The 23647-nt window shown below is 36.7% G+C and overlaps 1 protein-coding gene across 1 annotated transcript in view; it reads right to left on the reverse strand.

The window, feature by feature from the left end:
* Positions 1-23647, reverse strand: part of LOC150100654 (protein O-glucosyltransferase 1-like) — a 128145-nt gene that overhangs the window by 74547 nt on the left and 29951 nt on the right. Inside the window, exon 4 of the mRNA XM_090401777.1 lies at positions 11425-11557. Coding sequence (XP_090257903.1) covers positions 11425-11557 — 133 coding nt within the window. The remainder of the gene's footprint in view (positions 1-11424; positions 11558-23647) is intronic.

Consider the following 23647-nt stretch of genomic DNA (forward strand, 5'->3'; position numbering starts at 1 on the left):
GTCTGAAATCGTAGGCTACCAGATAGTGGTCGCTATCTGCTCCTCTGAAACTTCTCACATCCGAGATGGAGCTATGGTGACATCGTAAGGTATATCTGTTTTATATTGTTTAATAATATTGATTATAAATTAAAGATGGCAAGAATTATATTCTTGGTTTCATCCTTTATCCAAATGTAAGCAAAGTTTGCAGGAAGTAACTTCATGACTGGGCTACTTGTATATAGAGGCTAATGACTTTATATCAATTGCCTTAGTGTCCCATAATGCAACGGACATATCCTTATAGACATGTATAATGCTGTGCATTACAGGAAGGGCCACTACTCAGACCAGTTTCGACCTTCATCAATCTAATTCTGATTATGCATTTCAACTTCAGTGTTAATAACAGCTAGTTCTGAAAACACAAGTATGGTTAACACAAAAATCAGATAACAATTTATACATGCCTGCATGCCATAGGTGATATGTTATTAAACTGTTGAAAACATTTTAAATGAAATAATATACAACTGTATGTGTTATTCATGTATTCACATGAAGACTTGTGCAAAAATGCTCCAGGTTCATAAAAGTTTCTTTCTTTCTTTCTTTCTTTTTTTTTTTTTTTTTTTTTTGGCTGATTAACTGTAGATTTTTTATGTGTTTGTGTGTGAGAGTTGCTGTAGAAGTAATGCATTTGCAGTGATTGTAGTATTTGGAGTTGTTTGAGTTTGCTTATAAAGACTTTAAACTTAGAGAGGTATATATACTGACTCAAAAAATAGTGGTAGCTTGTCTATACATGAGTTAAATTTTGATTTTAGTTGCTTTATGAAATATGTATGCTATGTGTATTTGTTGGAATATGTGGATAAGTTATGGATTTTTTTAAGGCAGATGGAGAGTGCATGTGAAGCATGACTTGAATGTGGCTGATAAGTGACTGAGGGAATTACAATGACAAGAAGAAGGAGTGGTTGTCTGATACCAAAGAGAGAGAAATATATTGTGAAAGAGCAACGAGTGATGGTATGGTGGAAAGTAGTGTCGTGTTATATTGGGAATTCTATGGTGAAAGATGTGAAAATGGGGCAGGCATCAAAAGAAAAGCAACAATAGGATGAGTGAATAATGTTGTGGAGAGGCACTGCAGAGGAGCTGACTTTTCTGGTTAGGAACAAATGATTTATGAGGAAGTGAGAATAAGAAAATAACATGTGAGAAAGGAGATTAAATTCCATGAGCAACTTAGGGAAAACTATCTTATGCAGAATGTAGTTGAAGCAACATGTGGAACACAGGTGTTAGATATTATCTCAGATAGGGATAACAGATGATGTTACCATGATGCCACCAAATGAGGAGGGTGATCATGTGGTTAGTGTGGGAAGTGGCTAAGCATATATCTGATATATGAGTGTCACATAACAAGACAGACAACTATGATGAATTAAGAAAACAGACTGATGATGTGCAGTGGCTTGATCAGCTGAAAGGGAAAGAAATCAGCAATGCCAGGGACTTGGTCCAGAATCAAATGTCAGATTGTATTCCTAAAGTTAGGAGGATAAATAAAGAAGAGGAGAAATGAATGAATCATGGAATTATGCAAAAGCTTCTAAGAATAAGGATGTTATGAAGAAGATATAAAGAACAGAGTTCTCTTCAGCAGTATGAGGATTATATGGTGCAGACTAGGAAGGTATAGCATATGAAAGGAAATTGGCTGAAGCAGTAAAATAAAACTCTGGAGAATTCTACAGTGATGTTGCTAGTAGAAGAAAGGGTAAATAGAAGTTGCTAGAGATGAAACACAAATCACATCTTCTGAAGATATAGTGAAAATGTTCAATGAGTATATCATTAGTGTATTTCAGGTGGGAGATTAATAGTGTTGAACAGCAATATGAAGGAGGACTGGACTGAAGACTGACAGTTCAAGAATGAGAAGTGTTTAGAATATTAAGTAATCTTGATTTCAATAATGTTGTGGGACTGAACAGGATATCACTATGTATATCATGGAAAGGTGAGAAAGAGTTGGCAGTGCTCTTTACTTGGTTGTTCAACAAAAGTCTAGCAATAGGAACAGTCCCAGAAGAGTGGGAAAAGGGAAAAATAGTGCCATTGTATAGGAGATAATCCAAGTCAGTAGTGCCAAGCTATAGACTAGTGAGTATAAAATGTGTGGTGGTGAAGGTGTTAGAGAGACTGGTTACAGAACAGAATACAAACCTAAATTGATGAGAATGGAAATCTTTCAAAAGAGCAGCATGGGTTGTTAAAGGAGAGGTCATGCTTTAATAACTTTTCTACATTTTATAACAATAATATATTGGCCAGAGGAGGATGCTTATACAGGTGATTTCATATGAATTTTGCTAAAGAATCTGATCAAGTACTACATTATAAACTATTCTTGAAAATGAGCAGGATGAGGATGGATAGTCATATGGTTGCTTGGTTATAGGTATAGTTGGTTGAATGATAGGAATCAAGGTTATGTATGGAATGAAGTGTTCTGAAAAAGGAAGGTGACGAGTGGGATGCCACACGGTTCTGTTCCAGGACCACTGTTACATATCAACGATATAGTTCAAGGGAAATTTCTTGGGAATTCAAGGGAAGTTCAATTCCTGAATATCTCCTCTCAAGATATGAGAGGAGATATTCAGGAATTTGCTTGATGATGCTAAATTAGGAAGAGCAAACCAGGACATTCTGAATGTTGTTAAAAAGAGGATTAGAACAGGTTAGTTCTTTGAGGTGAAGAATGGGGATGTTATTTCAATGTTACTAAGTGGAAAGTTATACACTTTGGCTAGAGAAGATGAAATGAAGTTTATCATGTTGAAAGAACTTTCTTCAGGAGGTGGAGGAAGCTAGGGATTTTGGTGGATAAGGAACTGAAGTTCAGAGGACACATCATGAAAGTTGTAACGGTCACCCGAAAACTGCTGTTGTAATGCAAAAAATGCTGACATGTACAGATGAGGAGATAACGACCTCAAATGGGGGTTGCGTAACCGAATGTGGGGGTTGCAAAAAATTTGGCAACAGTAAAAGGTTTCTGAACGTGCAACGACCAAAAATTAATTCAGATTCGAGGCTATTGTTTGTAATTCTTTATGTAAATGCTAAATTATATGTATACCAAAGAATTGTTTTAAAAATAAATTTCCTTATGATTTATTATCAGTAAATGTTTTGATTTGTATACCTATATACCCGGGGTCGCGTAAAAATTTCTTGGGCGAAATGGGGTCGCGTAAAAATTTCTCGGATGAAAAGGGGTCATGAGTGGAAAAAGTTTAAGAACTGCTGGTATAAGGCACTAATAAGCCTCATGTTTTGGATTTCTTTGCACAAATCTGGTCATATGGAGCTCTGTACATTCAGTGCAGAGGTGAATAACTGTCTTGGGTCTCTATAATATTCAGTATGAGGAAATGTGGTCTTCAGATAAGATATATAATTTGGTGAGAAATATGTCAGATAGGTATAGTGGAATTATTGCAACAAGTGATGCAAGAACAAGAGATCAGCCTTGGAAACTGTACAAATCATGTGAGTTAGGAAGAGAAAAGAAGATTTTTTTTTTCTGGTGGGTGATGAGTACTCCAACAATGACTGTATTCAAGGCAAGGTATAATAATTATTTTGGTCTGTGACTGACATTCTGCAATGAGACTTCAGACTCTGTGAAAGCTTGGAAGTAACACTAATCATAATTGTATATGGAGTTGTTTAAGAGTCAAAGCTATGTAATGGGAAGTGACCTATACATGGGCCATAAAGAATGCAGAGAAGCAACTGAGACTGCTGATGAGTCTATAGACTCCATGGAGGATTGGAAGTAATACTAATATATACTTGTATATGAAGTTACTTAAGGATCAAAGCTATATACCTGGAAGAGATTTCTATATAGGCCATAAAGAAAATAAAGAAACAACTAGAATTATGAATATTAATTTATTCATCTAGAGGCAGAATGAAGGAAGTTGGGTTGGCAATCCTAGACTTCATCATGAATTTCCTGACATGTATCCTCAAGAGGTGTTCAGGCTACTATGAGACTAATGTGAATTATGATCACATAGTACTTTTCCAATTCTTCTGTAAATTTGATGTCCTTTCCATTAATACTTCTTATATTGATGGGAACCATCAATATAAGAAGTATCTTCAGTTCCTATCTTCAGTTCTTCTGACATTGGGTTTGTTCTTCTTCTTCTTCTAGATGTTGAGTTGAAGTTTGTTTTAGTAGCTGAATTTTCACTATTTGTCCTGATTTCCTGACAAACACACAGGGCCTTGTTTAACTGGGTGATGACCTAGCTGGCATGAAATCTCATCATGTTGTACCATCATATGCATTTGTGGTTGCCAACAGAGAATACAATTTGTTCGCTTAAGTCCCAAATTGCCAGCCCAGCTTTGTTTGTTCAGTACCTAGTAAATACCTATTAATGAGGTACACTACGTGAAGAGGATTGGACATTAGGTCAGAAGCCCTAGTTGGTTCTCCACATTCTTGACAGGCAGTGTGGAGGTCTTCTCCCAGTAATTTGGCTTTGACCCTTAAACAATCTGCAATCCTAGACTTAGACAACTAAATTATGTTCATTATTTCATTATCAGTTAAACCTCAAACAAGCAAATGTTTTGATTGAGTGCTTCAGCCAAACAAGCGAGTTGACACTGCTTTTGTCATAAGAGCAAAGTGTGAAAAGTTACTTACCAGACACCTCAAACTCAAAGAAATTGAAAATAGTATCCTTAACATCATCAACAGAAAATAGGAAAGCAGAAGAGCAAAATACTAACATACTATGTGGACATAACTGGTGTTCTTAAGATGAAGAATAAAGAAAGTGAAATGTTATATTCAGGCAACTGTAATTGAAGGGAAGGAATAGCTATAATATTCAACACTGAACACAAAGATAAACATCTTTGAATGGCAAGTAATTCGAGTAAAGTGGTGAGAGCAATTTCAAAGTGGAAAATTGGACAATGACTTATGGTCCCAAGAAGAAGTAGAGGCATTTTTTGAGTCTTTAGGGAGTTAACATAAGAAAAAGGAAAGCTCACTCTTCTTATTGGAGATCTAAACATCAGAGTAGATACAAAATGCAAGACATACAGAAATATTCTGGGAAAATTTGCAGAAGAGAACTAAGTTAATAATGATAGTAAGCATCTGCTGAACATTTCATCATCAATTTCCTGATATGTACCCTCAAGGAGTGTTCTGGATACAATGACAGATCTACATGATTAAGTTTACATTATTATTAAACTCTTATGACAATTTTCCTCAAAATTAGTCTATTACTTGTCAGCACTCCAATGTTGTCATATCTAACATTTCATTCTTCTAAGGCATTTCTGACTGAATCAATCCACGCAGACCTTGATCTTCCTCTTTCCTGCCTTCTTAGCATCAAACACCTGTTTTGCTAACCTTTCCACTTTATATTAGCTGTGCTCACACATCCTAGAATGTTAACAATGCCAAATTACATTCTAATATCTTCACTTTTAATATGATTCTGGTTTGAACACTGTTTTGTATACCACTAGTTTGGTGTTTTGGCTAATTTCTCTCTTATTCCATATAAATGTATTCAACTTGCTCCAGAACCATACCAGCTTTGCTTATTCTGTTGTCTATTTCCAAATTTAATTTGCCATCTTCACTATAAACTGTGCCTAAATAGATGAAATAGTTTACTTCTTTTATAGGTTCTCCATTGAGAAATGCTGCTTAAGTTTTCTATGCTCCTACCTATTTTCATAGTTTCGTCTTTTTATTGTTGATTTTCATGCTAAATTTGTTACAGCTGTTATTCAATTTAGTTAGAGAATCCAGGAGCTATCACTGGATATATTTAGGAGTACATCATCTACATAAAGCAAAGAGCTAAGTTTGATATCTCTGATTCTAGTATCCAGTTTAATGTCATTTTCTTTCATAATGCGATCCATATATATATATATATATATGATGAATAAGAGTGGAGAAATGTGCATCCTTGTCTTATACCTGATTTTACATCAAACCATCTTACATTTCTTTCAATTCTAGCTGCTGACTGACAACATCAATATAGATTATGCATTGCTCTGTATATTGTTCCTGCCAAAACAATCAACTTTTTTTCACTTCTCCCTTCTGAAGACTAACAGATTCACTAACATCCTTGATTTTTGCACCTGGGAAACATGCTGTCATCACTTTCTCATTAAGTATACCTCTTATCATCAAGATATGTGAGAAATCTCCATACAGTAGAGATTTCCTGCATTTTCATACTTTTCCCATTCACTTTTTCTTCATTCTCCTGCCTGCTGTAACACATAACAATAATTTCACCAGTCACTCTAGCTCTCATTTTGTTCTGTGAAGGATGCCACATAAGCACACTATTTCACTCCTTATTGTCACCTCATCATTCGCATTACTTTTAGCCACTTCTTTCATGCTCTCATTCATATTTTGCACACTATCATCCTCATTTCATCCCTTTTCTGGGATTTTTGTTAATACATGATCATTTTCTGTCTCTCACATTCCATGTCATTATGCTCACAATTTCTATGTCTTAATTCAGTGCACATGACCATTCTTTCATGTGATTATACAGACACACCTAATTTCTTTAACTATTCACTCTTTCACTGAACAGTAGTTTCTTCAAGGCTCTGACACCCAATTTATTCAAACATAATCCATCCTGCATGTCATCAACAGTTAAATTCTTCAACACTTGGAGAACCATCAACTAATCAGTGATCACCAATATGAATTTCACCAACCAAGATCCACAGCAGATTTCTTCACCTACATTACTTACCTCTGGACATGTGCATGGAAAGGTTTAGTGAAAGAAACCTGATGTTGCTCTTGACAGGGGTTTATCAATGTAATGTCATTGAAGACTTCTCAACAAACTGCCCTGACCTTCCTTCCTCCTTTTGTAACCAGATTTCCAGTTTTCTTTCAGATCATTCACTATGTGTAATGTTGTAGTCTTTGAAGTTCTCATAATGTAAGTCTCCCAAATTTGGGGTAGTTTCATGCACCCAAATTTGTTGAAGTTTGGAACGTTTTTTAGACCTGCTGATGATTCCTTGAATAATCTTTCATACTTAAACTTGCTGCAGTGTATTATTTTAGTTTTCTTCCAATGAATTCTATGGTGGGTATCTAAGGCATGGTCTGCCAGCCCAGAGTGGCTGTACTGGTGAAACCGGATGTAGTCTTTGTGTTCTGAAATCCTGATATCTGCTGTCCTGCCTGTTTGGCCAAAGTAGGACAATTTGCAGCTGCAAGGGACTTGGTATACACCAGGTAGGTCAAGGGGAAGTGGTTGGTCTTTGGTAGAGTGGATAAGGGATGCCAACTTTTTATATGGTCTATAACAAGAAGTCAGGTCATATTTTTTGAGGATATTGGTTATTTTCTCAGAGGTGCCCTGGATGTAGGGAATGGTGATAGATTTGGTGTAATCTTTATTGTGGAGGGGAGGGGGGGTTGTGGTTTACTGGTTTTAGTACTTTTTGGATTTTTTGGGGGTTATAGCCATTTGCTAATAAAGTGTTGAGGATGTGGTTTAGTTCAGTGGTTAGGGCATCATCATCTGAGCAGATTAATTTTGCCCTGTTATATAGTGTTTTTATAACCACGTATTTTATAACCATGGGGGGTGGGGGATTACTGGTGAATGTATCTGCCTGTATGGATGGATTTTCTGTAAACAGAGAAAACCAAAGATCCATCAAGCTGGTGAGTGATACACCAGCAATCCCACCACCACCACCCCTCACAGCAGGGGAGGGTGTTGTTTTCCTCTTTTTCTAAGGTGAACTGGACTCTGGGGTGTTGGTTGTTTAAGTGTGTTAGGAAGGAGTGGAGTGTATCTGAGCCATGTGGCCAAACAGCGAACACATCATCCACGTATTGAAGCCAAATAGTGGATTTTTGTGGGGCAGAGTTTAAGGCTTTCTCTTCAAAGGTCTCCATAAAGAAATTGGCCCAAAAAAACTCACCGATACAGGCAGATACATTCACCAGCAATTCCCCCCCCCCAACAACAATACGGGGTTATAAAAACACTATATAACAGGGCAAAATTAATCTGCTCAGGTGATGATACCCTAACCACTGAACTAAACCACATCCTCAACTTTATTAGCCAATGGTTATAACCCCCAAAAAGTACTATAACTCCAAAAAAAAATATTAAAACCAATAAACCACAACCTCCCCTCCACAATAAAGATTACACCAAATCTATCACCATCCCCTACATCCAGGGCACCTCTGAGAAAATAACCAATATCCTCAAAATATATGACCATATAAAAAGTTGGCATCCCTTATCTTCTCTACCAAAGACCAACCACTTCCCCTAGACCTACCTGGTGTATACCAAGTCCCTTGCAGCTGCAAATTGTCCTACTTTGGCCAAACAGGCAGGACAGCAAATATCAGGATTTCAGAACACAAAGACTATATCCGGTTTCACCAGTACAGCCACTCTGGGCTGGCAGACCACGCCTTAAATACCCACCATAGAATTCGTTGGAAGAAAACTAAAATAATACACCGCAGCAAGTTTAAGTACGAAAGATTATTCAAGGAATCATCAGCAGGTCTAAAAAACGTTCCACACCTCAACAAATTTGGGTGCATGAAACTACCCCAAATTTGGGAGACTTACATTATGAGAACTTCAGCCCAACGGCCAAGACAACCAAATTAGCCTGCCAGAGGGCACCATTAGGACTTTAGGAACAATATTAGTTTCTTGCCTTCTTCCTCGTTTGCTTTTGTTAGTGCCTGCATGCACATACCATATTTTTATGTTCCTGAGATGGCAACGTGACGTTGCCAAAATATTGAAGTTATTCATTAAAGTTGCCTTTAATTAATATCCTTTATATGCGTTGTTAATTCCGTAAGCTAATTACCAGTTATGTATGACCAAAGTATAAGCCTTGCTACTAGAATTATGTGTAATATTGGAAGTACTATCTATTCAGATATTCTTATTAATGCAGGTATTCCTCAGGGTGCTGTTACTTCTTACCTCCCTTCTTCATATGTAAATGACTGCTCCTGCTGACCTCAAATCCTATTCATTGTCTGGATGATGATAGCACACTCTACTGAATCTATGATAAATCTTGCAGCACTCAAATAAGCACCTTGATCTTCAAGGTCATCTACAATCAGTTCCCTAAACACCGATCTTCACACTATCCTTCAATGATAACAACCTACTAACCTTCAATGCTTCCTAAACACAGTTTTGACATTTTTTCCCCTCACAATAAGAGAAGGAAAACACTTAGTTTTCCTTCTCTTATTTTTTGATAATACCCAACTTGATAGTTAACAGCAGATATCTCTCCTTGAACTGACACTCTTACGCCAAGACTTTTCTGTCATAACCACATTGCTTCTACATCCTTGGGTTCCAGAAATTCCAAGACATTACCTTTAGCATTCTGTACAAATTCCAAATCTGCTCTCAACCTTAAAATACTACTCTCGTATTTGGGATGGTGCGGTTTGATTGCCTGATGATCCCTCTTCACAGACTCTCTCTCTAGCCATTGTTTCCACTCTTATACAGATATTTCTATAGGTACCATTCAGAAGAACTAGCATCCATTATGCCCCCATTCCTGCTAAATCTACAGCAATACAACATTCTTTTACAGTTGAACAGCTATCTTTTGTCGTTCATTCCATTTAACTTAGCTCTGTGAACAGCTTTCCCCAATTAGGTATTCCTCAAGGCCTTCAGCTTGTTCTTCAAAAGGAATATCAACAGATTACACACAGCATTTGTTTGCTACAGGCCTTGTGTGAAAGTGATTAAAAAAAAGTGAAAATCCTTTTGACTATCAAAACCATCCCAATATATCAACATACTGCATATCATTTCACCAAAACAGTGAATCATTTGAAATCATAGTTCTCCATCTCAGTTGAATTCTATACATACTGTGGCAAGAGACACAATTTTAACTCTTTTGCTCTTCTTTTTTTTTTTTTGCATAACTCAGCAACTCTTTTATACCTTCTCTAGTACCATATACCTGTCCTTTCAAATCATTCATTCCAACCAACATAATTAATTCTACTGGATTACATAAAACTTTATTCACATGATGAATCTTCACTCTTGGAAATCATACTTTATTAATTATTCATCTGGCACATAATAACAGCATCACCACATATCACATCCTGTTTCCTCCATTTCTGCTTTGTTTTACTTTAATCATATTTCATTTTCTTCGTTATTTTTCCTAACGAAAAAGGAAATATTCTAGCATTATGATATATATATATATATATATATATACCATAATGCTAGAATATTTCCTTTTTCACACAAATTACTTATATTTACCAATGTATACTTTCAACTTAGAAAATTGTCAATATTTTCTAAGCTCTTCCCCATCCAATGTTTTCATGTCACTTTTCTCTCTCTCTCTCTCACACACACACACAAATATTTTGCACTGCTATTACCATCATGCAATAATGCACAACAACCTGCCATGCTATCTCATTTGTTTCATCATTTGAAATTCTGGTCACAATCAACATCTTATGATCCTCAATCTGCCTGATCAACACACACATATTCTAGCATCATGATATCTCCTTTATCACATAAATTAGTGACAATCACAATGCATAAATTTCCACACATGCTACATCAAAATTCATTTGATGCTGAATCAGGTCAAATCAGATGTTGAATTCAAACAAAGCACTCATAACCTCCACTTTTATACCACACACACGTTATTAATATATAACTATAAAATAATCATCCTATTATGCAAAAAAATAAATAAAAACACACTAACTAATTATTAAAACCAATATTTTTAACAGCAACTTTTAGGTGTATGTTTTGTGGATGATAATGCCATCTGTACCCTGTCTTTTTACTAAACCATCGGATATCTGATGACTACTTCTACAAATGTAATGCACTATGCCAGTGGGAATGCAATTTGCAGGAGTGATAATTCCAGGAATATGCAAGAATAACTTCTTTGTTTCACTATTTTCGTTGTCTCATTTTACAGCTGACCTGCCAAACAATTTAGTACTCATACACAGATAATGAGGCGATTCCCATCTGTGAATGTGAAATGGTGATGGTGCAAATTAAGTAATTTGACTTTTTATTCTAGGTACTAACAAAGTCTTTCACTGTGAAAAGTTGAATCATGGTAGGTAATATTCCAAATAAAGCAAAAGTTGGGTGTATAACTTATTTAACAACTTAATTTAATCAAAAGGAAGGCAAGCTTAGAAAAGATAGCAAATGATATGAGATTTCAAAGAAAAATGAAATTTTTCATGCTCAAAACTTAAATTTAAAAAAAAAATACCTTACTGAATGATAGAACCGGCAGTTCTTTCCAGTGTTTGATGACTTGAGGCCAATCTCGGGTATTCAATACAAATTCCATATCTGGAAGTTTATTGATGATGGCCAAAATAAAATGTTCTACACCACTACATCTGTGAAATAAAGTAAAAATGTTGCAATTGGTAAAGTGTTTTCCAGAGAAAACTATTATTAGTCATAATATCAACAATTTGTGTCTTAGAAATTTTATACCCCAGAAAATAGTAGTGATAACCTGACCAGCATTTTAATGTGCCAAACCAAAGGCAGCAGAGCCACTTAATAGTGGAAGTGGGGAAGAAGATGACAGAATGAAAGATTTTCTCATCGCCTAGAATAATTAGAAATACTCAATAAAACTAACAGACTTCTAGTATCTAATTTCTTTAATTCTTATAGATCAAGATATCAGATATGCAAAAAGAAGAAAACTGAACAAAAATTGCAGGCAACAAAGTACGGATTATATAAAGTATGGGCTCTTCTGCTGTAGCTTCATTTACCCTCTCACCTGACTTACATCCATTATAAAAAAAAAATGTTCATTAAAAGCTAGGGCATAACAACTTAGAGCTACATACTTCTATATAGTCCTACTGCAACTTAATCTGCCTGGAATGACTCAGTGTGTAAAAAGCATAGAGTGGTATACAGGAGCACTATGAAAGTCAGGCAGGGACAGGAAATTGAGTTCCCTCTGTGCAAGCATTTTTAGCAATATCTTTCATCTCTTGCTGCATGCTCATACTCTTTATTTAGCTCTTCATCACCATTAGTCATGAAGACAACATAAAGTAACAGTTATTCTATGGATCACAAAAATTTCCCATAAGAAACAATCCTAAAAAACATAATCAACAATAAAAACACAAAACAAAGTACTTTAACACGTTCGCTGCCACGCTACTTTGGCATAGTCTGTTCCCATACGGCAAGCAATTTCACTTCTTCAAGGTCAGTACGGTAATCTCGTTGCCGGCGGTAAGCGTCATACGAGTATACTCGTAGTTGGCTTGTGCAGAGCATATACCATCTATGAGAATACACAGTTTTGATGCTAGCTCCACAAGCCAAGCATTTTCACTTCTTCAAGGTCAGTACAGTAATCTCGTTGCCGGCGGTAAGCATAAAACATAATCAACAATAAAAACACAAAACAAAGTACTTTAACACGTTTGCTGCCACGCTACTTCGGCATAGTCTGTTCCCGTACGCCGAGCAATTTCACTTCTTCAAGGTCAGTACGGTAATCTCGTTGCCGGCGGTAAGCATCATACGAGTATACTCGTAGTTGGCTTGTGCAGAGCATATACCATCTATGAGAATACACAGTTTTGATGCTAGCTCCACAAGCCAAGCATTTTCACTTCTTCAAGGTCAGTACAGTAATCTCGTTGCCGGCGGTAAGCATCATACAAGTATACTCGTAGCTGGCTTGTGTGGCTGGTTTACCAGCTATGAGTATACTCGTAGTTGGCAGCGAACGTGTTAATAATACAATGAGGAAAAATAAAAAGGGGGGGAGGTTACTTGAGCAACATTCAAGGCCGCCTCAACATTCATGCACAACGATAAGTACTACTTACACTCATGAAAACTGGACCTGTCATTTTAAACAAATTTTCTAGTGATCACAGCTATTCAAACTATCCATTATATAACTTTTGGTATAAAGGCAATACCTGCGCATTTGTTGAAATCTAATAATGTATCTAGGAAAATATACAACCTAGAATCCTTTCTGTTTGATCTGCTTTGGCTAAAAATGTCTTTGCCAATCATATTGCATTTATTTACTGTCTTTCATTCTCTAAATTTTTATAATTGTTCTGAACTCTGATTTTCTTTGGTCTAAAAAATCCCAAATGATGAAGTCATTTTCTTTTGGAATGTTAGCATTCATAACCTAACCCTTCTCCAATTCCACTATCAAGATAGAAAGAATGCCAAGGTATTGTTCTTAGCAATGGCCCGAAAGTAAAAAGTAAAAAGGCAGTTTAAATGTTGAGCAGCTGTTGCTCATATTGTTTAAGTTTAGCAAATGGGGAGGGGAGGACATGATGGATACTAGTTCTGCTGAGCAATGCCAAGATGTTCCTTAGGGTTATGGATAACAGAACACCTGCATTAATAGGAAAATATGAAGATAAATTACCTTCTACCATTACACTTAGTAAATAATATGAGAGAAACTGGCAATCAAATTGCAAAGGAAGGAAAGCAGACCATGTTTTGCAAATATTCAGCTTTGATGGGAAATCACTACAAAGATTTGATATTTGAATAGACAAAGCAGAAAAACTACTTTTACATGTGTCATAACAAATGCTATGAATCAGGAAAAAACTTCCCCTTACCTTACACAGTAGCATACCAAGACTTGTTGTATGTGCTATAGGTACTTTATTTGGCATTGTCCGTGTTTTTGTTATTCTATATTATGAAGTCTTAAAATCTGTCTTAACATACTGGAAAAGAATACAGTTTTGACCATGAATAATAATAATAATAAGCAATATTTGGAACTTTTATGATCTATGCAAAGATTCAAAATTTACAAAATGTAAAATATGCAAACAGCAAATATCTCAGGGTGGTACAGAAAAAAAAAATGCATGTACAACATCAGTGTTAAATCTTTACATGATTAATCATGTAAAGTAAACAGTATTCATTACAAGCATAGTGATGAATCTGTAAAACAACGGTGAAACTGAAATATCAAACTAGAATGCAAAAACAAGTAATCAATCAGAATATAAATTCACCAAAACAGCAAATGTTATTTGATGTTAAAGAAAAATCTAAAAAAATACAACATAGATGACAAACATGCAAAATCTCTGCACTACATCATAGTTGAAATGACTGCACTGGATAACATGCCAAACATAATTGTTCAAAATTAACAATTTACAAGGCAAATGAGTAAACTTGCTCCACAGTATAACTTACTTAGAAGAAAATATTTTACAGATATTTATGTCTGATTAGTTGTAATTATTAAAAACAAGATTGAGGATGCTAAACATATTTCTCTTACATCAGATACAGTATATGGACCTACCAATAAAAGTTTCATTAGCCTCAGAGAGACACTGGTTGATACAAACTTTCAATAAAATCATATAGTTTTGAGCTATGAGTATTTTCCTGGGAGTCAATACAAGTGAGATGATTAAAGGAAACTTTTCTGCTATGCTATAAATGTAGAATATACATATTTCATAATAGTTTGAGACAATGGATCCAATATTGTTAAGGAGGTGTAATGATGCTGATATTGTAATTCATCCCATATTTTATTCACACATCGCAGTTAGCAATAACAGATGCTATTAATATATAGATATCAAAATTAAATTTAATGGAATTGTACAGAAAAATAGTAGCACATTTTAACCATATGATCATTGTATGCTTAAATTCAAATATATTCAAACCCAATTAAATGTCAACCAAATAAAATTACTTCAAGATGTACATACCAGGTGTAACTCTACTGTTTATATACTACAACAAATATAAGAACAAAAAAGGCATTAAATATCTATGCAACAGACAACAATTTAAATACATTAAGCTGAAATCAATGGCCTAAATTTAATGGAAACCATTTCTAAATGTAAAGAAGACTTGTGAAAAAAGTACTAAAACTCAGTTCAAATATTGCTTTAATTTTAAAGAAGTACTTCCAACTTTATGACTCTAAAAGTATTTTTATCTAAAGATAAAGATGACACTTTTTATTTTTATTTTTGTGAAAACGAATAAAATTCTCCTCAGAGAAATCTATTAGAGCCAAATATTTGGCTCTAATAGATATATGGGTAGTGGGTTGGGAAAGGAGAAACTTGTTTACATTTGATTTAAAAGCCTGTATGTTGTATTCCTTGGGAAATACATCAGGGGGAAGACTGTTCCACAGTACAGCAGTAGCAGGGATGGAGGAGAAAAATAAACTTGTTCTGTGGGTTTCAAGGTGCACTGTGAAAGGATGTTGGGTGGCAGCTGTACATGTTTCAATGGGCTTAGTACAGAGTGTGTGTGGTGGGGGAGTACATACTTGCACCCTTCTTGGCAATGACTCCACTAGAATCTACGGAAGGTAACTGAAGTATCCTGGACCAACTAGACGGAATAGCATCTCAGAAGTCAATGAAAGTGATAAGATAGTATCAATTGGCAAGTGTTACATTCCGCATGATCTCAAACATGTTCCATAGGATTCAAATCAAGAGAAAAATGTGCATCCAGGGGAGCACATGAAATGCTTGGAAGTGCGCTTTGAAACCATTTTTGCACAATGTGAGCCTTGTGATATGTGGTGATGTGTTGCTGATACAGTCGAGATTTATCAAGCTACATTGTCACATGCAGGGAAATGCCTGGTCTGAAACAATCCTCAGGTAAGAATTAGTGGTCAAAGTGTGTTCAGTGCAGATAAGACCCAGTGATGGCCATGAGAATCATCACTACAGAAGGATACTATTACCAGTGGTCTGTTTCTGGTCAGCTGTGCAGTCCAGTTGGCTGGAAGTTCGTTGGTGGTCATTCCTGGCCGATGCACGTTTTTTTCCCATCTCTTACCAACTCACTCCCCCCCCCCACTTTTGCACAGACGATTGGTCTCTGCACTATATGTATTCTACAAATATTTCCATGGAAAATGTTCACCTGAAATAGCATCAATAATTCTCCCAATTAGTACTAAGCTTGTTGGAACACATGCAGCTGCTGCTCAACATCCCTTCACAGTGCACCTTGAAACCCACAGAACAAGTTTCTTCTACTCCTCCTTCATCCCTGCAACTGCTATACTATGGGTCTTCCCCCAATGCATTTCCCAAGGAATACAATATACAGACTTTTAAATCAAATGTGAACAAGTACCTTCTTTCCCAACCCACCACCCATACACAGTACTAATGTACTATAGTTTGATCAACCAACCTCTCGCGTATGGGCCCAACATAAAAAATAAATAAATAAAGTTTTTAGATATGCAGCAAAGAAGGAAAAAGGATGACTATGGGAGGATGCTGATGGACAATGGTGAATTGGTAACTGATGCAGAGGTTATACACATAACAGCCACTGAATTAGAAACTTTTATGAAGATGTAAGTAAACATCACTTATGCAGCTTATTGCAAAATACTTGGTTACATGCATCACTAGGCAACTATTTAAGAATGCACTGGTCAGCAATTGTCAATAGTCTTGATCACCATGGGAAAAACAGAGGATCTTTCGGAGTTTGATAAAGGACTTACTGTGGTTGCCCATCTAGCTGTTTTTACTTCTTGTGGGTGCCTGTCTGGCGTTTCTCAACCCACACTGCTTGTTTAAGAGGCTTAACTGTGGACCAAAGACAGTCTGTCAGGAATGAGATCGCTGTCAATTGAGAAGGCTTATATGAAAACAGAATTTGTCCATACAAACTACTGGTCAACGAATTTAATGAATGCTGTTCCTGACCCATATCTCATCTAACTATGTGCATGGAAATGAAGAGAATCGGTACTACAGTCGCATGCCTACATGGAAACTACTGATTTCTGCGAAAAATGGCAAAGTTTGTCTACAGTAGTGTCAGGAACACTGTGATTGGACACTAAAACTGGAAAAAAGTTGTAATCTGATGAGTCACAGTACACCTTGTTCTGTACCGACAGTAGGCAGAGAGTTTGGTAAGAGCCCATGAAGCAGCGAACCCAGCTTGCCTTGTAAACATAACTTGAGGTTTTGGAGGTGTGTCATAGCATGGGGTATGTTCTGTTGTATGGAATGGGATCTCTGATACTGCTTTAAGGTCAGGTGTCCTTCAAGGAATATCTGAACATTGTTGTTGTTGATCAAGTGCATCCCGTAATGTTGACTTTTTATCCAGCAGATGATGGCTGTTTCATGGATGAAAATGCTACTGTTCATTGTGCTAGAATTGTTCAGCAAGCATGACAGCGATGTCCACTAACTTCCCTTGCCACAAAGTCAGGATCTGAGTCCCATTGAGAACAGATAATCAGAAATGGGAGAAAAGTCCTCTTCCATCAAATCTGAGCCAGTTAAAGGGCTGTCTGGTGAATGTCTGGTATGTTGTGGATGTAGATGCAATCCAACACCTTGTGGAATTTATGTCAAGTGTATGTGCTATAATTTGGGCTAAAAGAGGTCCAACACAAGTGTTAAATAAAAATTTCTAATTCAGAGGCCAGTATGTGTAGCTGAAGTATCAATGAGCAGTTTATCAGTATATTTCACCCTCATAAAGGTGACATTATGACAAGCTGAAGTGAGGGTATGGTGGTGGTGGAGGAGGGACTGATGGTGAATGAGCAGAAAGTATATGATCAATTAGTTAAATTCGATGTTAGTAAGGCAACAGGACTTAACAATATATCACTGTGCATCTTGAAGGAATGCTATAGGAAATGAACATCATGAATGTCATGATGTCTTGCAACATGTGAGTCCCAAAGGAGTGGAAAGTGGGAAAAATTGTTTGACTTTGCAAGTGGGAGAGTGGATGATAAGACTGATGCTACAAACTATAGGCCAATACTTGATCCTGGAGTTGTTGTTAAGGTGTTAGAGAGGTTGGTGAAGACTAGAACTCAGAACTGAGTAGATAATAGCATGATAGTCAGCATGGGTTTGTTAGGGAGAGGTCAAGCTTTAGCAACCTACTCCCATATTAAAAGGTGACAAATTCATTGGACAAGGGAGATGTGCATACAGTAGTATACTTGAATTTTTCAAAGGCCTTTGATAGAGTACATTGACTTCCACATGAAAAGCTGGTAGCTAAGTTTAAACAGACGGGACTGTATAATAGAATAGTGTATTGAATAGCTGACTGGCTGTCAGACAGGTAACAACAGACTGTGTATGTGGATGACTGGTATTCCAGAAGAGGAAGGTAACTAGTGAAGTGCCACAGGGATCTGTTATGGGGCCATTATTGTTTAACTTTTATGCTAATGATATTGAGACTAGCTTAACTGGAGATAAGCAGCTGTTTGCTGGCGGATGATGCAAAGTTAGGAAGAACAGTGAGAAGCAGAGCAGATGTGGTCTTACAGAAGGATCTCAACAGACTATGTGAGTGGTGCTATCAGTTTAATGTTACACAGTGCAAGTTTTGAAATTTGGTGAGCAAAGTTGGAATGCAGAGTATACAATTAAAGGAGAAATTTTGAAGGAAGTGAAAGAGATGGGAGATAGGGGTCATGTTGCTAAAATTTAAAGCACATCACAGCAGATAAAGGCAATGAGGACAGAGACATGCAGAACAGCAAAAACGTTATGGCTTCCTTGTATAAGACCTTGATCAGCCCAAACATGGACTACTGTGTACAGATTTGGCAACCTGTTTTAATGGAATGAGGCTGTATTAATGAGGATAAGGATACACAGAAGGCTCAGTCAACATAACAGAGGATATGAGGAGAGATTGAGGGATTATAACTTGCAAAGTCTTTTGAACAGAAGGAGAAGGAGATATGATTGAAATGTACAAGTTGGTGAGGGGAATCCTTTCTTTTAAGCTTACACTGTGATCCGAATGCATTTTTGAAAATTATGGAGACAACTACCGAGTTTGAATAAAAACTTTAGTTTACCATCATCATCATCAAATTCATGCCATGTATCCTCAAGGGGTGTACAGGATATGATAGTACTACATGAAAAAAATTACATCATTACTAACTTCCTATCTACAATTTTCCTCCAAATCATTCTGTTACCTGTCAAGACTTCAACATTATCAAATCTTATACTTCTATCTTCTAAGGCACTTTGTACCGTATCAATCCACCTATATCTTGGTCTTCCTCTGGGTCGTTTTGCTGCCAACCTGACAAAGAACACTTGTTTTGCTAATCTTTCTTCGCCCATTCTGTTTAAGTGACCATACCACCTGAGATTAGCTCTGCTAACGCATTCCTGGATGCTGACATGTCAAGTTCTTTCCTAATATCCTCGTTTTTAATATGATATTGTCATTGATGCCATCTGTTCACGCCTATAATCTTTCTCAGGACTCTCATATCTGCGGTCTCTAGTCTTTGGTCAAGTGTTTTACTTCTGACCCAGCTCTCAGATCCATAAGTTAAAACTGGTTTGAACACTGTCTTGTATACTAATTTAGTGTTCCGACTAATTTCTCTCTTATTCCAAATGAATTTATTCAATTGACTGACTTCCCACCAGGTGTCTGGGGCATGGTCTGCCGGCCTAGAGCGGCTGTGCTGGTGAAACCGGATGTAGTCTTGGTGTTCTGAAATCCTGATATTTGTTGTTCTGCATGTTTGGCCAAAGTAGGACAATTTGCAGCTGCAAGGGACCTGGTATACACCAGGACTACATCCGGTTTCACCAGTGCGGCCGCTCTGGGCTGGCGGACCGTGCCTTGGATGCCCACCATGAGGTTCGTTGGAGGAGGGCAAGAGTGGTCCATCGCAGCGGGTTTGAGTGCGAGGGATTGTTCGGGGAATCTTCGGCAGTTCTGAAAAACGTTCCTAGCCTCAGCAGGTTTGGGTGCATGAGGCTGCCCCAAGTTTGGGAGACTTTCATTGTGGGAACTTCGGCCCAACTGCCAGGACTGCCAGATTGGCCTGCGGGAGGGCACAGTTGGGGCTTTGGGAGCAAGGTTGGTTTCTTGCTTTCTTCCTCATTTGCTTTGTTGGTTCCTTGGTGCACGTGCCATATCTTTGTGTTCCTGAGGATGGTAGTGTGACGTTGCCGAGATGTGGAGGTGATTCATTGAAGTTGTCTTTAGTTAATATACGTTGTATGCGTTGTTGGTTCCGTAAATTAATTACCAGTTAAGAATTCGTGTAGTGTTTGGAGGAAGAGCAAGTTTGCATAGTATTTTGTATATTTTCAGGGGTTGTAGCCATTGACTTTAAAAAAGTGGTGTTGTGTGAAGATACCAGAGTTCATTGGCAAGGCCTGTAATTTGAACAAAGTAGCCCCAGCTCTAAGTGTTTTTGAGGATGCTGTACTATTGGAATAGGTAATATTTCATAATAGCACTTCACAGTATAAATGACACCAAGAGAGGAAAAATTACATTTATTGAACTTACTAATGTTTTGCTGTTTTTTTCATTCAGCCAGCATTTTCAGAGCACAGTTATAATTGTGGAAAGTAATTCAGATTGTAACTGAAATGCAAGTAATCTTGCATGGTGACCTCTGTGGGCTGAAAACTAAAGTTATTACCTCCCAGATCTTTGACAGATTAATACACCCATACTTGTTGAGGTTGGGATAGTACTTCATATAGCTGGTGCTGATTCTAAAAAATAATTTCTCAGACCTATAACAACTTCTGAATAATATGAATGTCTTCATCTATCTAATCCTATGTGAAGAAGTATCCAGAATATGGTTTGCTAATCCTGACTTGTCATACAGATGATTGTAGATGGAAGTTTTGTGTTCTTCAAGGCATGTGTTAACTGATCTACAATTCTGTTCAAAGGTGCTTTTTGACATTCTTACCGTTCAGGAATGCATTAGCAGAGCTAATCTCAGGTGGTATGTCACTTAAACAGAATGGAAGAAGAAATGTCAGTAAAATAATGGGTCTTTGCTAGGATGGCAGGAAAAAAAAAAAAACAGGGGAAGACCAAGATTTGATACAATAAGTGCCTTGGAAGAAAGAAATATTAGATCTGATAATATTGGAGTCTTGACAGATAACAGATTCATTTGGAGGAAAATTGTCAATAGGAAGTTAGTAATGATGTAACACTTTCATAGCTGCTTTAATATCAGTATGTAAGTTGACATGCTTAGAAAAATTAAACTCGTACATGATGTAGAGATCTACCTGTTTGGCCAAAATACGATGATCCATACTGGCAGGGAGTTTAATATGCAATTTGAACACAATATAAAATTACAATTAAAAAATCATTTTCAAAAAATAATTTTATATTGTGTTCAAATTGTGTATTGGGTTCCTTGCCAGTATGGATTATTGTATTTTGGCCAAACAGGTAGATCTGCAGCCATGTGTTGTGATGAACATTTAGCCTACATTAAGTTTCATGAGCTAGAGCAGGGGTCGGCAACCTTTTCAGATTCTCGGGCCACATTAAACTTTTATTTTTAAGGATCGGGCCGCAAGCATTTAATTAAGAGAAAATAGTGAGTTAAAGATACTTAAGTTATCAATTTTCGTTATATCAATCTTAAAAAACACAGAAATATTTAAAGTACGAGATATGAAACAAGCATGAAAATAAAACTCAAGGAAAAATTAATATCACTTAAAAACAAAGTAATATAGTTTATGCATCAAATATGTGTCTCCCTGCTTAATGTGACTTTTGTGATTGTTTTCCCTTAGCCAAATTATCTGGATTCACTTTATAACCTGAGGTGCCAATTCGAATCCAAGCATGCAAATATTCATCATTCAGTCAAGAAGAAAATTTGTTTTTCTAAAATGCATGGCAGAAAATGCTTGTTTGCAAATGTATGTGCTTCCAAATGCAATTATCATCTTTGCTAAACTGATTAATTCATCATACTAAATACATCACTAAATAATTCATCATACTAAATACATCACTAAATAATTCAACATACAGGTCACATGTCATGTAAGTATGGTCAAATTTTATGGGCTGCCAAAAATGCACATTTGGGCTGCATGCAGGTCGCCAGTTGCCAACCCCTGAGCTAGAGCAATCGTGACTTGTGGAGCATGACATCACCACCAGGCACAGAGCTCTTTGGTAGAAAATTAAGGTTCTACACAAAAGTAGCACTCTTGGAATTTTTACACAAAGAGAGTAGTTCAGACCTTGCTACATCGACAAAATCTGAATGGAAATGATGGACTTAAATTATTCCTCTTATGGGATATAGTTCTTTACAAATTCCAAAATTAACTTAAATTTAATTATACTTTTTTATTTTTTGTTTATTAAGTCTTGTTAGTTATTTTTATTAGAACTTCAATATAACTAGACCATGACACTCTCTACATCATGTATGTTGAATATACTGGTTTCTGCTCTTGTTCTTTAATTTGAAAATCATATTGAAGATATCCTTGACACTAGGACAAAAATTTTATATTAATGAAAATACATAAGTTAAATCCATTTTATGTTATTTATTGAAGTTGCACCTATGAGAGCTTTCCCAGAAAGTAACTGATCAAAAACAGGTAACATATAAAACAGCTGGCCTGGCTGGCCGAGTGGTTAGCGTATCCACACTCCAGCCAAAAGGCTGCGTGTTTGAATCCTTCTGTGGGCATGGATGTTTGTGAATGTCTGTGGAAATACTAGTGGTGGGTGGCGGTAGATGGTGTTGGTGTAGTTGCAGTCAGTTGGTAGATTGAGTAGTGGAGAGTTGTAGAGTGTGTGTCATCCTTCAATGAGTCCTTGAACTCCCTGTAGGTGTCACATAATAATAATAATATTGCCAAATAATAATAATAAGATGGAAATGCAAACCATTTGTTTGAAATAGAAAAATCAGCAATATGTTACCTTTTTTTGATTAGTTACTTTCTAGGAAAGCTCTCATAAACACAACTTCAATAAATCCATTTTTACAGCAGCAAATCTCGCATGTTAAGTTAAGCTTAGCCACAAAATTCACAAAACCTAGAAGCAATCGCATGAATTTACTCACCAGAAATGCTAAGATAGTTCTGATCATTTATAATCTGTTAATATAAATATCGGTCTGCGCGGTTAGCCTAGTGGCTATGCACTTCGCAACCATATGCCTGGGGAAGGAATGTCCTAGGTTCGATTCCCGTCGGTGACGTGAGGAGCTGAAGGATCTTCCTCAGCCATAGCCAAGTTAGCCAGTCTCGGGCATGGACAGCAGGGTTTTTCCCCAGTTTATTCTGGGGTTTTTCATCCCGCAAAGCAGACAAACTGGCCTTGAGAACTCAACACTACAGGCCATAGGATACACCGAGGCATAAGGCTGACCACCTTATCCTGTAAACGAAGTGAGGTCTGATGATTAATGGACCCTCGACACCGCAAGGTAAAAGAGGGTATAAGGAAGATGATGATGATGACTTCCCACCATAGCAGCTTTGCTGATTCTGTTGTCTATTTCTATATTGAATTTACCATCTTCACTAAAAATCATGCCTAAGTAGCTGAAATGCTTTACTTGTTCCACAGGTTCTCCATTCACAACACAGTTGACATTT

Source organism: Typopeltis vanoorti, chromosome 12 (assembly GCF_054136105.1).
Source record: "Typopeltis vanoorti isolate ZY-2024b chromosome 12, IOZ_Tvanoo_1.0, whole genome shotgun sequence".
Taxonomy (NCBI): Eukaryota; Metazoa; Arthropoda; class Arachnida; order Uropygi; family Thelyphonidae; genus Typopeltis; species Typopeltis vanoorti.